The 17,088-nt window shown below is 35.4% G+C and overlaps 1 protein-coding gene across 1 annotated transcript; it reads left to right on the forward strand.

The window, feature by feature from the left end:
• Window positions 1-4,676: 4,676 nt before the first annotated feature.
• stx5a (syntaxin 5A) lies at window positions 4,677-16,911 on the forward strand. Its single transcript, XM_048202792.1, has 11 exons — window positions 4,677-4,830; window positions 6,001-6,255; window positions 7,532-7,599; window positions 7,728-7,783; window positions 10,214-10,284; window positions 10,494-10,610; window positions 10,820-10,876; window positions 11,185-11,266; window positions 12,967-13,073; window positions 13,208-13,329; window positions 14,870-16,911. The coding sequence occupies exons 2-11, from the start codon at window positions 6,187-6,189 to the stop codon at window positions 15,027-15,029; spliced, it is 909 nt and encodes a 302-aa protein (XP_048058749.1). The 5' UTR covers window positions 4,677-4,830; window positions 6,001-6,186; the 3' UTR covers window positions 15,030-16,911.
• The last annotated feature ends 177 nt before the right edge of the window (window positions 16,912-17,088 follow it).

Genomic DNA, 17,088 nt, shown 5'->3' on the forward strand with positions numbered 1-17,088 from the left:
CCCTGTTTTGCATCGTCCACCCCTCCCTCTCTTTTCCTGCCATTTAACGCTAATGAAAGACAAACATTGTGATAATTATCACCTGGGTCTGGGAGTCTTAGGCAGACGGCCGCCAGCACCGCAATGATGTGAGAAATAATATTATCTATCTCCCTCCTTTCGCTTGACTGCTGCTGAGTCAGACTCACGCACACACACACACACACACACACACACACACACACACAAGGAGCTAATAATGCCACCTGCTCAGCTCCTGTGGAACAGCACAGACCTACCATAAACCTTACCTAATATCTCCTGTTTGCTGATTCACTGATCCAAATCCTTGTTTTATTCTGTCTTTGTGTTCTAGGTTTTAACAGGAGTGATACAGTGAGACATGCTGCTAAAAAAACTGCAGCAATACCAGGGAATCAGTTCTGATCGCACAGAAATGTCTGGCTCATATTCAACCAGAATAAAATAAAGTAAAATGATATATTTCTATGACCATTTCTGTAAATATTGTTCTAATATACTTTATTATCATTATGATGATAATGATGATTACATTGCAAATATTATAATTATTAAAATTTCTTTAAATTGTATAAGAATTGACCAAATCCTGAAATAAGCTTTATTTTCTATTTTTTGCATATAGTCTTTTAATTTTGGAGTGAGATATTATCTGGAATAAAAAAAAAATTAAAAAAAATTGAAATAATAAATAATATTTTTCATGTAAAAAAAAAAAAATGATTTATTAATATTTGATTTATGAATATTTATCTTTATTATTTTTTATATTAATATGATTACATATTATATGTGACATAATTATTAATACAATTTCTTTGCATTTTATTTCAGTTTATTTTCTTTCTTTTTTCAAAATATAAATTATAAAAGACAGCGAGAGAGATCTGGATCTGGACAGTTTTCATGAGACTCTTTTAGTGAATTACTTGTACTAAAACTAAACAAAAAAAAGAAGTAGATTGAAACAAAGGTTTTTATTGGCCTGTGCTTGCTGACAGTTTTGTAAAGGTCAGATTTTATCATGCTGAGAGGCAGTGGTGCTTTTATTCACTCTCTGGTCCCCTCATCACACTCTCATATGGGATTTTGCATTAATAAAGAGCCAGACATCTGATTTCTGTGACATTATCAAAATAGAACATCCTCTCCAGCGCATCACCTGCGGCGAGTCGCTGGAGTACCAAGTTCTCATATAAATATTTCACAGCATATTTGATGACTGTACTTGATGCAGTGTGTATGTGACTGCAGCAGTCTGTGTGTATGGATGCTTGTCTGTTTTCAAGTGTGTGTGTGTGTGTGTCAAAGAGACACAATAGTCTATGCCTGACCTGATGTTTCATCAAAGAAAGACGGTTCACTCCTGTTAGAGAAACTGCAACGCGCAATATGGCGGAATACACTCCACCTTCTAAGTAAAAGAGCCAATCGTGTCACTGCACACCGTCATTGTGTCACTGCAGCTGCCGTTAGAAGCCTCACTAATAGGACTGCACATGCGCATTGGCTCGTCTTGCTTGAAAAATAAGCTTTTTAACACTATATGAGCATAACAAACAACATTTATGGGACAATTCATGTCAGATTTTGTTACTGATTTGAAATAGGTTATTTACTTGAGTTCCCCTAGCAGTTTTTAAAATTTCAGGATTCTCCCTTTCAAATAGATAGGACTTGGTCTTGGATGCCTGAAATATGGTCGCCAAGTAAACAGACTTTCCTTGAAAGGGACTTTGCTTTTTATTCTTATCCAAAACGATGCGATGTGAACATTATGGAGTGCTAAATACTCTCATGTAAAGTCTTTTTTATCATACGGGAAGCCAGAGGGCGCCCTCGCGCAGAAAGTCCACAAGTGAGACTCATAGAAGTCATTACACTTATGATGTTCAAGGAAATCCCTTATATGGGCAAAGGCATCCAGAATATGGTTTATGTGTGCTTTTCAAGCCATCTCAGTTTTTTTTTTTTTTTTGTAAATTAATAATGTAATAATAGTAAAAGTAAATTAATAATGCAGTGCTAATTGACATAGTCTTTATTACAGTATATAATAGCCTGTATTTTCTGCCTGTGATCATTTTTACGTTGTATAAAACCCATGATGACAATGCACAAGTGTTTGTAGTACATAAACCAATTAAACTGTCATAAGGAAAGTATAGGAAAATATTATAGAATACAAATTAGTGGTTATTGTTCAGCAGTGTATTTGATTTCTAAGCCCTCCTCTCCTGAAATGATGGCCATGGCCCTGTGTGTGTGTGTGTGTGTGTGTGTGTGTGTGTGTGTGTGTGTGTGTGTGTGTGTGTGTGTGTGTGTGTGTGTGTGTGTTTGTGCATGCATGCATGTGCATGCATGTGCGTGCGCGTTTTTGCGACATATCAGGACACAAATGTGTATAATGACATAGGTATTACAAGGAGAGGGTGACTTATGAGGACATTACCCCATGTCCCCACTTTTCAAAAGGCTTATAAATCATACAGAATGAGTTTTTGTGAGAAAGTAAAAATGTGCACAGTTTCCTGTGATGGTAGGTTTAGGGGTAGGAGTAGTGTAGGGGGATAGAAAATATGGTTTGTACAGTATAAAAACAATTACACCTATGGAATGTCCCCACAATTCACAAAAATGTGTGTGTGTGTGTGTGTGTGTGTGTGTGTGTGTGTGTGTGTGTGTGTGTGTGTGTGTGTGTGTGTGTGTGTGTGTGTGTGTGTGTGTGTGTGTGTGTGTGAAGACTCATTTTGAGGCTGATGCTGGCCTACCTGTCTGTCAGGGCTCAGAGCCAGGACTAAATTTAGCAGCCGCCTGCAAGATTACGAAAATCTGGAGAGGGAGAAACAGAGAGTGACTCATCCATCCAGAAGATGGAATACATTTTTGTGCCACTTTCAGACTTTCTCTCCCTTCCTCCCTCTCTTCTTATAGGCATTATAGAAATTATATTTTCCAGGGCCGCCCACTTCCTCTGTCAGGCTCACCTCTTTTTTCATTTCCAGCTAAAAACACACAGTCCCGTGTTGTTTTCCTGCTCTCACGTGTGTGTGTGTGTGTGTGTGTGTGTTTCTGCCCAAAGTGGCACTAATGATAAAACATCAGTCATGTTTTCCTTGCGTCTCTTTGTTGAAGCAGCTGTGTTCTAGCAGGTCTGGATGCTATCTGGACAACATGAATATGTGTGTGTTGTGATGTTATCTGGCAGAGACGACAACATTGTCTGAGTGTATGTGTGTGTATGTGAGAGAAAATGTAAACCTTCATGTTTAAGTTATTAAAAGTGTTTTCTAGCATGTTTTTATGAGCATTTCTCCTCTGGGAAACACCGATGCTATTGAACCCTGTCTCAGATGGGCTGAAAAGAGCTGTGTCATCGATCTCAGTCCAAAAAGCTCAAAATAATGCAGATCCTGAGATAACAGTAACAGGGTTTGTTGGATTCAAAGGGAGTTGGGCTGATCCTCACAAAGGAGATAAGGAGCACAAAAAGCTCTTATGCTGACATCAAACAGGTTACATGCTGCTTCATGTTGAATTGCAGAGAATATGTATGTGTTTGTGGGTCAAATCTTTCCTATAATGTGGAGAGTAGACCAACTGTTCACATAAGGATAGTAAAATCTAAAATGATCTAGGCCTTCATTGTGGGAATAAAAATGTAAATAGGTTTGTGATGATGATGATAGGTGTAAGGGTTAGGGTGGGGATAGAAAATATCAGAGGCTCAGAATAAAAAACAATGTCAATGAAGCGTCCCAACAATGAACACAACTGTAAATGTTTGTTTTGCTATTTGAAAGGATCACAATCTTGTTTCAAAATCACCCTCAACCATTGTCATTTGGCTTGCTTATGTTCATATTTAGAGTATATCTTATTGCAGTTTTAGTCAGTGTGCAGAAAAAGGCCTATTTTAAATCTTTAAAATCATATTCACCTCAAAATTATTAACAGCATGGTTTTACGGTTCGACAGCATATCAAGTGAGGATTTTTAAATGCCTTTGGCGACATCTGCTGGTGTTGTAGTGGTTTGAAATGTTACCGTCAATAAATTTTCTGGTAAGATGTAGTGAGTTGCATTATGTCTATAAACCACGAATATTCGCGCATGTTATAATTTGCAAATAAAACCAAAACAAAAAAGACCTGGTTCAAAAAAGATAACAATTAAAATAATTGGATAACGCAAAACTATAATAAAATAAAATTCCATGGCTCCCAAATAAATTATCTTAAATATAAATTATTTTTTTAGCTCGCATTAATTGTTAAAGTAATAAAGATAGATTACCCAATAATAAACAGAAGTATGAATGAGAAAAAAAAAACCCGAAAAGAAGAAAATATAAATTAAAAATAAAAAGAAGAAACGGGGAAAAAAGCATTTGCGTTAACTTGGCAGCCCTAAAGATTACTAGAACTAGAACTAAAATAAAAGATTAGTCTAAATATACTTAAATATACTTAAATTAAATTTTTCTTTTAATAATTATTATTTTTTAAATAAAAAAATACAGTGAAAATTTCCTCGTAAAACGCAAAAAAAATTGCTATGACTTAATACATAAAATTAGAAAAAAAGGAAAATATCAAGACTCTATTAACCTTGCTGCACATGACACAGAATTGGTCATTTTGCGTCACAAATCACGTTTTCGGAAAGCGGCAGTGAGCGTGCGCGTTCGTGGACGTGGCAGTGACGTTACGCACACCGGAAGCGGTCAGGACTGGAAGTGAAACCCCGACATTCGTAACATCGACAAGCCGGGAATACTGGAAAAAACGACGAAATGGCACAATAACCGTGAGTAAACTATTATAAACGACATCAGGAATGTGTTAGCTAGTTGTTTAGGTTCATTTGGAGATATTATGGTTTAAAATAATTAAAAAATGGTCGAGTTTTTGGTCAATTAGCGCTCAGAGAACTGCGTACTGCTGGACTGAATACGGTGTCAGTCTCTATACAGACATAAACAAACCTATAAACACCTTTAAACATATGTTTTTTTTTTTTTAAATGTAAGTAAAAGTTTGAAATTGATCGTCTCGGAGAATGAGTTGTCTTTTATTGATTTGTGTTACTCCACGTCTGCCTGTGGAATATTCTAGGTGGCCTATAATCCGATAACATGTGAGGTTAGTTTACCTCTCTGCTCAGCTGACTGATGGGCGGGTTATTTGTAGACATTATCTAGAGTGGGTTTCCTTATTAATATCATAAATAAGGGCCAGCTGAGGCGTTGGGATCAGTATATTAGCAGATCTTCTATCTGTCAAGTATATATGGATGTCGGAGTGACAGGTAACGTTAACGTATACTTCATTTAACTGGGTTCTCAGTAACAATGTGAAGGCAATACATGCCTAGAGAATGGCATTTGCTTGTAACACTTGTAAATCTTATTGCTGTTTTTGTTATTATGTAATAATATATTTTGTTTGGATATGTTATTCACAATCAAGTAAATGTAAATTCCCCTCTGATACAAAAACAAAAAGGTGTTTTGAAAGTGAAAGGATAGGATCACAATTCTTGCTTCAAAAGTACCCTTAGCCAGTGTTATTTCTTTGTGCCTTTTGGCTTGGTAATATTTTTACATTCTCACAGGTTTAAGAGAAGTCCTTTTAACTTCCGTTTTTAACGTTCTTTTTATCATATTCAGCTCAAAATGATTTATTCCATGGATTCATCATGTTTGACAACATATCAAAGTGCAGGGGAACTGACTTCATCCATTAAAAATCAACTTAACACCAAGTGGTTAAAAAAAAAAAGTCATTGGTAAAAAAAAAAGTGAAATTAGTTCTCTGAAAAGCTTGTGCATTATTTTGTAGCCATTTGGTTTAAATTGTTGTTATCATACGCGATATTATTGAAGTGTTCAAATACTTTGTAGAACACTGTTTAGTCTCTTCACTGCATCAAAAACCAAAGTTCAGGTGATTGATGGAATCATTCTGTGATCCTCAGATGATGTGCGGAGTCGCTGAAGAACAGTCAACTCTGCCAAGCTCTTAGTAACATCTGAAGTCTGAAGTGTTTGCTTTGGCCCCATAAAGACTCCAGTGGAGAGTTTCAGAGCAGCCGGATCACTTTAGATCACTGTCACACATACATCCTGATATCGTTGAGGGGAAAAGCTTCTGCAGCATTATCATGACGTGTCGGGATCGCACACTTGAGTTCCAGTCGGCTTGTAAGTCACTGCAGGGGAGACAGTTACAGGTATGACCATATCAACTACAGCTACAGTGTGGATATTGAATGGACTATGTAATGTGATTTCCACTGATTTTTAAAACCATGTGCAACCTGTTACAGATCATCTTAAATTTTAAAGGGATAAAAAAACATTCTGTCATCATTTACTGACCCTTTTCATTCTGAAACAGAAATGTTTGGCAGAATGTTAGCTGCTCTTTTCCATACATCAAGGCCTGGATTCACAGACTCACAGGGTTAGATTAAACCAGGAGTAGGCCTTATATTAATTAGGACATTTAAATATCTTTTATAAATCTGACGTATAAACATGAAAACATGTTGGTGTGCAACTTGAGACAAACAATGGCACTGACATTTTTGTCATAGCAAGTTGCTTTCAGTAAAGACGGCTCGATCATGCATTTTAGTCTAAGCTTGGCTTAAGCCTTGTCTTTGAAACCAGGCACAAAAGTAAATGGTGATTTAAGCTGCTAAGCTTTAAAAAGGCACTATGCAAGCTATATAAAAGCAATATAAATCACCATCCACTTTTCTTGAATTGGAAACAGAAGCTTGGACTTTCTGCCTAAGACCTCCTTTTGTGCTTCATGGAAGTAAAAAATTGTCATTGTTTGGCTATTACTTTAAATCATATCACACTTTATGTTATTGGTAAAAATGTAAGGATTTTAGTTCACTTTTAAATGAAAATGACCCCAAGCTTTACTCACCCTCAAGCAATCCTGGGTGTATATTAATTTATTCTTTCTGATAAACACAATCAGAGAAATATTAATAAATATCCTGACGCATCCGAGCTTTATAATGGCAGTGAGCGAGGATCAACGAGTATGAGCTGAAGAAATTGCATCCATCCATCATAAAGTTAGTCCACACAGCTGTGGGGGGTTAATAAAGGCCTTCTGAAGCAAAGCAATGCATTTATGTAAAAATAAAAAAAATAAAAAAAATCACTTTGCTTCAGAAGGCCTTTATTAACCCCTGGAGCCGTGTGGAATATGTTTATAATGGATGGATGTGGATGGAAGCACTTTCTTCAGCTCATACTTGTTGATCCTTCACTACCATTATAAAGCTTGGATGTGTCAGGATATTTATTAATATTTCTCAGATTGTGTTAATCTGAAAGAAGAAAGTCATATACACCTAGGATGGCTTGAGGGTGAGTAAAGCTTGGGGTCATTTTCTTTTCAAAGTGAACGAATCCTTTAATTTCCTACTTGATATGTTATTAATGTTTTCACATGAACTAAGATTTCTTGTTCTGTTGTTTCAGAATGGGACTCACACTAAACCTGCTATTAATGCCCTTAAACAGCGCAGTGACTTCACTCTCATGGCCAAGTAAGAGCTCAGATCCATGTTTCTCTTTGATCTTTGTCCAGTGTGTTTTCGCTTCAGAGCAACTGTGCCATGTCCTGTTTCCTCGAATCTTTTCCCCCCTGAAATCTTGTTTTGTTTCTCTGTAACAGGAGAATTGGGAAAGACTTGAGCAACACATTTGCCAAGCTTGAAAAGCTTACAATTTGTAAGTAACATGTCAGTAACACTAAATAGATTAAGACTGCTCTTATTTTCTTTTCTTATTAGACTCTTGTTGGTGGTGGAAGAATGTGTATTTTAATAGTTCTGATGCTTGTCCATGGTTATTTGGCATTTACCTAGTTTAGTTCCCTGGTATAATGTGACTGACTTGGCTACGATCGTTAAAGGTGCCGTAGAATTGAAAATTGAATTTACCTCGGCTTAGTTGAATAACAAGAGTTCAGTACGTGGAAATGACATACAGTGAGTCTCAAACTCCATTGTTTCCTCCTCCTTATGTAAATCTCATTTGTTTAAAAGACCTCCGAAGAACAGGCGAATCTCAACATAACACTGACTGTTACGTAACAGTCGGGATCATTAATATGTACACCCCCAATATTTGCATATGCCAGCTCATGTTCAAGGCATTAGACAAGGGCAGCCAGTATTAACGTCTGGATCTGTGCACAGATGAATCATCAGACTAGGTAAACAAGCAAGAACAATAGCGATAAATGGCAGATGGAGCAATAACAACTGACATGATCCATGATAACATGATATTTTTAGTGATATTTGTAAATTGTCTTTCTAAATGTTTCGTTAGCATGTTGATAATGTACTGTTAAATGTGGTTAAAGTTACCATCGTTTATTACTGTATTCACGGAGACAAGACTGTCGTTATTTTCATTTTTTAAACACTTGCAATCTGTATAATTCATAAACAACTTCATTCTTTATAAATCTCTCCAACAGTGTGTAATGTTAGCTTTAGCCACGGAGCACAGCCTCAAACTCATTCAGAATAAAATGTAAACATCCAAATAAATACTGTACTTACGCGATTAGACATGCTGCATGATGAACACTTTGTAAAGATCCATTTTGAGGGTTATATTAGCTGTGTGAACTTTGTTTATGCAATGTATTAGAGTCGCGAGCTCGGGGGTGGGGAGCATGAGAATTTAAAGGGGCCGCGCGCTGAATTGGCGCATATTTAATGATGCCCCAAAATAGGCAGTTAAAAAAATGAATAAAAAAAAAAATGGGGTATTTTGAGCTGAAACTTTACAGACACATTCAGGGGACACCTTAGACTTATATTACATCTTGTGAAAACGCGTTCTACGGCACCTTTAAAGTGCACTGCCATTCAAAAGTATGGTGTCAGTAAGATTTAAAAAAAGTTTTTATGCTCCGCAAAGCTGCATTTATTTAATCAAAAATACAGTAAAAACAGTAATATTGTGAAATATTATTACAATTTAAGAGAACTGTTTTCTATGTGAAAATATTTTAAAATGTAATTTATTCCTGTGATCAAAGCTGAATTTTCAGCATCATTGCTCCAGTCTTCAGTGTCACATGATCCTTCAGAAATCATTCTAATATGCTGATTTGCAAAATATGAATATTTTGCTAAATATTGGCAGTTGTGGCCTAAGAGTTGGACTTGTAACCCAAAGGTCACGGGTTTAAATCTCAGTGCCGGCAGGAATTGTAGGTGGGGGGAGTGAATGCACTTTCATTTCCACTTTCATTACCCACAACTGAGGCATAAATTTCGAGTATGGGACACCATACTTGGCCACGTCACTTTCACTTTCATATTTATTTTGAAACTGACATTTAACTAAATATATTTAACAAAAAATATTTTTAACAAAACATTCTTTGAAGAACAGAAAGTTGAAAAGAACAGAGTTTATTTGAAATAGGAATATTTTGTATTATTGTAAATGTCTTTTGATTTTTGTCACTTTTGATTAATTTAATGCATCCTTGCTCAATAACTATTCATTTCTTTTAAAGGGTACATAACACGTTCGTGTTATTTACATTAAATGCACTTAAGTGCCGACTGCCAACAAAACAGACATTTGATGCAGTTTTACTCTCCACCTGCTGTTCCGACTCATGACCGGGATCATTATTGCTGTGACCGCTCCATCTTTCAGTTTCAAACATTCTGTAAATCCAGCGTAGAACTGGGCCTTGTTTAAAAAAAACCATAAGCGCCGATCCTGAGGGCCACGGAAAAACACCAATAAAAAAGTGATTGCAACTTTCAGACACAAATTTATTCTTATTTTAATAGTTAATTTAAGGTGGTTTCTATGGTTATTTTAATTATAAACGTCTGCTCTATCATATGTCCAAACCCGTTTTTTTTTTTTTACTTTGGCCATGTTTAGCAAGAGAATCCAACTCTTTAACAGTGTAAATAAGTCAGAATGCATGAAATAGCATTACACCCCCCCTTACTGACCCCAAACTTTTGAATGGCAGTGTGACTAAGATTACTGTCTGTAATTAAATTTTTCTTGTGGACTGTTACATTACACTGGGGTTTAAACTGATGTTGTAACAGTTAGAGACTGCATCAGGTCCAGTGTCAGTCTGAATTTTTATTCACCCCTTCCTCCTAGTGGCCAAAAGGAAGTCCTTGTTCGATGATAAAGGAGTGGAGATTGAGGAGCTAACGTACATCATTAAACAGGTTAGTGACGTCTGTGTTGTACTTCTTCCTATCCATCATATGAAATTGTATTGATATGTATCTCAGTACTTTCTTATTTCACTTTACATTGATGTTGAAGTTGCCTGTAGGAGAGTTGGTATCTGTGTTTACCAGAATCCTTTAGCAACAATATTGTGGAAGAGCAAACCTCTGCAGTGATCTGATATGCTGTCTGTCTCTCTCATCAGGACATCAACAGTCTGAATAAGCAGATAGCACAGCTGCAAGACCTCGTGCGATCCCGCAGTGGGCAAAATGGCCGCCACATCCAGACACATTCCAACACAATTGTCGTCTCTCTGCAGGTACAATCTTATATCTGATATTCCTGCAGTACGCAGATATTCGAGACTTTCCAGGAAGTCTCCCATATCCCTTGATGTAGACAGTAGGGGTGGATGATCTTATTTGGATTGACGTAAAATGACTTGACTAGCCAACCACACCTTTCATTTTCCCTCCACTATATAGTATATGATGTAAACAGTCTTATCTGGGAATGTTTGTGTTGCAGTCCAAGCTGGCATCAATGTCAAATGATTTCAAGTCAGTCCTGGAAGTGAGAACAGAGGTGAGTTTTCCTTTGCTTTATGACCAGTGCTGCACTTTTATAATGCCATAAATGCTATTTCAAGCAGTTTTTATACTTTTAAATATTTAATCAGCTCTTTAGTAAAGGAACAATTCACAAAGTGTGTTTACAGTGCATCATGGTCCTGTGAAACCATTTGCTGTTTCCTTTGATTTTCAAAATAGCTCCTTCTCGGTTTTCTTTTGTTTAATTGAGTTGTATTCCAAACGAAAACACATTTAGTCCATTTGTTACGTGAATATTACATTGTTTTTAGCTGATGTGTGTCTGTCCTGTTGTGTGTTTAGAATCTGAAGCAGCAGCGAAGCAGAAGAGAGCATTTCTCCCAGGCTCCTGTCTCATCCTCTCCTCTGCTCGCCAATAACTTCAGTATGTCACCACTTTTTAATTCCAGTTAGTTCAAATTTATGAGTCATGGGAGTCATTCTATTACAGTTTATTGGTAATTAATATTAGTTTAAATAGTCTTGGGCTGTGCCGATACAGTCATTCGCTACCGGTGCGGTCTGTAGAAAGCTTTTGGACACATTTAGTCATTCTATATTAATATTTTCTACATAGTAAATTAGCCACAACTAAATACAAAGCAACACACATGATAGTATGATACATATGCAATCATGAACAAACATTTTAAACTAATAAAGACAAATTTTGTATTAAAAATCTGAATTTTTATTAAACTTTATTATAATTTTCAATTATTATAGTATTATAAATAATATTATGTATTACTATTATTTAATATATATATACATTTTATTGCTGATAATATATTTTATTATTATAAGTTATAATATTGTAATATATTTATTTATATATAAGTGTGTGTGTGCAGGTTATAATACAACAGTATTATTGCTGATAATATATTTTATTATAATTTTATATATATATATATATATATATATATATATATATATATATATATATATATATATATATATACATATACACACAGTGCTTCCCACAAGTTTGAAATATACTTGCGGTGGTAGCCGGGTGAACAATCTTTCTATAACCCACAGCACAAAAATGGTCTACTACATGTGACAAACAAATAATGTGATTTTTAACAGTATTTTTATTTTTTGAAATTAATTTTAAGTACATAGCATACTATTACATTTATTTACATACTAATATTATGCATTATTATGCATTGTAAATTATGCACAAATTACAGCATTTAAATGGTTCTCCTTTTCGTATGTTCTCCTTGCTGTCATATAGTGTCTCTCTCAGTGAATGGGACACAGATTTTACTATTAAAATTTATGTAAATAATAATATATGTGTCAAATAATGTTCTTAGTCTTTTCTTTCTGTGGGGGAGACTACAATAATTTACTATGAATTAAATGGAAATCAAATTTAATACAATTTATTGTGTAACCAAAATACCAGTAATGCTCAGAAAAAAACAAAACAAAAACTTAGTGTGTGACTGCGAAATACGAAATACACCACGAATACGAAATACATACGAATCACTTTGAAGCGTGAGCCTGTAGAACGCGCAACAGCGCCGCCTTGTGACTTTGCAACATGCAGCACTCTTTGTGAAATATCCACCGCCTTTCTGCAGCGCACGTGGGAATGTCGGCGGGAGTAAACAGTTCAGATGCACACATAACAAGCAGGTACGAAACACGTAGGACGAGGGGAGATTTTCCACTAGTTAATCGATCGCGGATGATTTCATTATCTTGGGCGGATACAAAAGTATAAGAGGATAAAAATAATAAAAGCATAAATATGTCTCCAAATATACTTGGGGGGCCGTTAATATACCCCAAGTAAAGTTTATGTGTGGAAAGCATTGCTGATAATATATTTTATTATTATAAGTTATAATATTGTAATATATTATAGTAATTTTATTTAACTATTATTGTTATATTTAAATAATAATTATATTATTTTATTTATTTATTTATTTATTTTTTGCATGTATTATTTAGAAAACAGAATTTTTCACCATGTCCCATTCCTCAAATTTAGTTTTTGTAGACACACTTGGTGCCTTTTTGTATTTAGTAGTGTTTTTATTGTTTTGCCTTTTGCAGACAGCTCAGTTCTGATGCAGGATGAGTCCAGGAGTTTGGGAGGAGAGGTGGCCATCGACATGGACTCTAGAGCAAACCCTCTTCAGCTGCAGCTCATCGACGAACAGGTATCTGTCTCTTAGAGGAAATGCCTCTGGAATTAGGAATGGATTATGGACTAGGCTTGTAGCTGAAAGTTTGCACATATGATAAATGTTGAATGTCTGATTTCATGATCAAATGTCCCTTTGTGTTTGTGTAGGACTCGTATATCCAGAGCCGAGCGGACACCATGCAGAACATCGAGAGCACCATCGTGGAGTTGGGCTCCATCTTTCAGCAGCTGGCGCACATGGTCAAAGAGCAGGAGGAGACAATTCAGAGGTCAGACATTTACACACATGCACACCACATGAATCTGCATACTGCAGAACCACAGACTGAGCTGTACAGTACAGAGTACTTCAGATACATGCTGTACAAACCACACACAAAGTCTTTTACTACGCTTTACTAAGTCGCTCCCTTGATTTATAAATCGTGCACATGATTTACTTATTTCTTCCCTCGATTTACTAAATCGTGTGCACACTCTACTAAGTTGTTCCCTCAATTTATAAATTGTGTGCACGACATACTAATTCGTTCCTCTTGATTTGTGATTTAGTAAATCGAGGGAACGACTTAGTAAAGCATGCACACGATTTACTTTTTTTTCCTGCATGTCATGTGCATATTAAAATTATTAAAACTATAAAATTGCATATTAATTAGTTAAGAAAATTATAAACATGTCCCAGTCACATTTCATCCCAAAATCAAAATAAATAAATAAATACATTTTTGATGTAATTAAAATTAATAAATAAATAAAAAATTATAATACAAAATTGTCATAAGTATATCTTTTGCTGCACAATAAAATGGCATATTAGCATTTAAAATTTCTTTTTTATCAACATTGAGGAATTAAGAATTGTAGCATTTAAATTTGTCTCTACAGTGGAATTAATTTTTTTTTTAGTTAAAAAGAAATGATAAACATGTCCCAGTCACATTTCACCCCAAAATCAAAATAAATAAATAAATCAAAAATTATATTTTGCATAAAGAAAATGAAGCTTATTTTTAGGACAATTTGAATGTATTCTAAATTTTGACAAAAACGTAGGAACTGAAACCACTCGTACGCAAAAATACATACTCTTGGTAGACTTTTAAACACGTTAAGATGAAATTTTAAACATAGATATAGATAAATTGGCTATATTTCATCATATATAGGCCAATATCAGTAAAAGAGTAAAGGTGCATCATAGCTCGGCTAATCAGAGGTCTGTAATGTCTGTTTAAAAGGTGTTTATTGCGCTTGAATGTGTTTTAAGGATGGCACTCTTGGCATTTTCCGCAGATCTTGCTGCACCTTCCCCTTAGGCGAGAATGCGTGATGCTTTAGAGAGCATCATGTTTGCTGAGAGTGACGAAAGAAAAGGGTGTGCGGAATGCCCTTATATGGACATGGTTTGGGCGTGTTTTATGCAAATTACTTACCTCGGGCACACGGTCGCTCATTTAGAATACTCCGAATTCATCAATATTATAACGAGGTTGATAACAAATTCATGTGCGTTCGCACGGGTTTTCGTGAGAAGTTCAAATGCGTGTATAACTGCCAATAGTGTACGCAATTATAAGTGAATGAGACCATTGTTTTTGGCCATTTTTGCTAATAACAGAGTAATTTTTATAGTCTTGAATAGCTATAATGGAACAGTAAAAATATACTGTAATAATAATAATGTAAAATAATACAGTAAAAAAAATGAAGACATTTAAGATTATTGATTTAATTGTGATGTAGTTGTATAGTTGTTGTCAAATGCTGTAAAATCATGAGCTGTTCATGTGTCTTGTTGACCACCAGGATTGACGCCAATGTGGAGGACACCACGCTGAATGTGGAAATGGCCCACTCCGAGATACTGAAGTACTTCCAGTCCGTCTCCTCCAATCGCTGGCTCATGATCAAGATATTCCTCGTTCTCATCATCTTCTTCATCATCTTTGTGGTCTTCTTTGCCTGAGAAGGAACAACTTTGAGTGCAAGAAGGGGTGGAAACGGAGCCAAAGGGTTTGAAGAAGGGAGAAACAGATGATGGACTTGTGGGCAAATGTGCAAAAACACAAACACAAATGGACTGGGCTGCAGGGGCTTTTTGGGGGGGGTTCTGATGCTCATTGAGTCAGTTGTAAATTCTGTCACTGTCTCTAGAGGGAGGAGGATGATGACGGTGATGCTGATGAAGGTGGAACTGAGATTTACTGTTTATTTAGACAGAGAGGAGGGTGTTCTGATTCACTCTGTTCTCTTTACGCTTCATCTACATCTGCATTAATATTTGAGCCTTCGTTTCTTATTAATAATCATATATTAAAAGAGAAGGCTTTTTCCCAAGTGGTTTGATTCTTCAAACTGGTTTAGTTTGTTTTTCTCAGGCAGTGTTATCCGTAATCAGTGATAACATTTTGACGGTAAATTAAATGTGACCTGATTCCCTTCATAAAATATTCCTCATAATAATAATAATAATAATGCCCCTGTTAATCTCTATTAATCTGTTTTTAATATCAAAGTCAGGCAATTATTTGCCACTTATGGGTCTATCTCACAAAGAAATATCAGGGTCCTATTTTACCCCAAAAATTGAAAGGATTTTTGTTTTAAATTAATAATATAATTAATTTATAATTAATTGTATTATTTATAATTTTATTTTTAATACAGAAAGTGAGTCTTTTTTAGGACTATTATGGCACTTTTTAAATGAAATTTAAGTAAAGATTCCCTCCAAATTAAATATTTAATATAGTATAATTAAAATGATTGTATATGGCATGATTTATTTATTATTAATTACAGCATAAATTAAATACAACAAATGCTACCATGATATATATACTACAAACATACTTTTATAAATGTGCAAATACACACGTGTACATTTATAAATCATGTATATATTTTTTTCAAACATTTGGAGAAATTAGTTGCTTGGATGTCATAAAAATAGTACCACGATGCAAAAAAAAAAACAATTAATGGTCCTAAAACTATACTTAATTTTCTTGTTTGGGTGGAGAAATATGAGTCTGGCATTTCCTGACAGTTTTCATGAGATTTTCCCTTCTAGTGTTAAGGCCTTCTGATTGCTGGCCCTATAAATATGGGGTCTGTAATATGATATACTGTTTAGAGACTGTTCAGTTTCTTTTTTTTTCTTTCTTTTTTAAATTGAGTTTGATTCTGCCAAATACACGAGGAGGAGTTAGAGGAGGTTGCCTGGTCTTATGATTTTGCTCCATGCAGGAAAAAAAACAAGGTGCAAATGAAGACCAGCGTTTTTGTATAGTACCTATAGACTTACTAGATCATACTTTAAAGGGCCCAAAGAGACTCCGGATGGTTCTAAAGCTATAAACTGCTCATTCATCACATTAGGATGCGTTTTGTTCCAGGTCACTGCATAGAAAGTTGCATGTGTTGGTTGTTCTGGAGCTGACCGTCTGGTAATGAAACGATCGGTACTCTGATAAATGAGCGGTGGGTGCGTTTCCTTTATTTTTGAGGAGCAACTTTGGCCTGATGAACAAAGAACTGAAGATCAGCTCCTTCATGCTGTGAATAATGAAACAGGAGAAGAAGATGGTGTCTTCACTTAGAAGCAGCGTTTTCAAGGTCAAACTCTCTCATTTGCTAAATCACAGACTTTCTCTCTCCCACACACGCCACACACTCTCAAATCAAACTCATGAACGATGTACAGTGTATAATTTAATAAGCACTTTTTATGACGACTCCTGTTTCCAGGCTTTTTTTAGCTGAATGTTCTGCATCTCTTGTATGAACTGAACACTGTTGTAATGTAAGAGCAAACAGTACATATTAAAACACATCTGAGAAGCTGATTCTGGCTAATGTTGCTTTTGTCGCTGTGACTGTAAAGATTTTATGGAGTGAGTCTCACAAAACCTGTCTGGGTCACACCAAAATCAAAAGGAAAAAAGAAATTTGCATACCAGAAATTAAGCTGATATTATTTTAATAATTCAGCGCATTTCACCTTTTGAGGTTTTTTTGGTGCG

The sequence above is a fragment of the Megalobrama amblycephala genome, linkage group LG9 (genome assembly GCF_018812025.1).
Source record: "Megalobrama amblycephala isolate DHTTF-2021 linkage group LG9, ASM1881202v1, whole genome shotgun sequence".
Lineage (NCBI taxonomy): Eukaryota > Metazoa > Chordata > Actinopteri > Cypriniformes > Xenocyprididae > Megalobrama > Megalobrama amblycephala.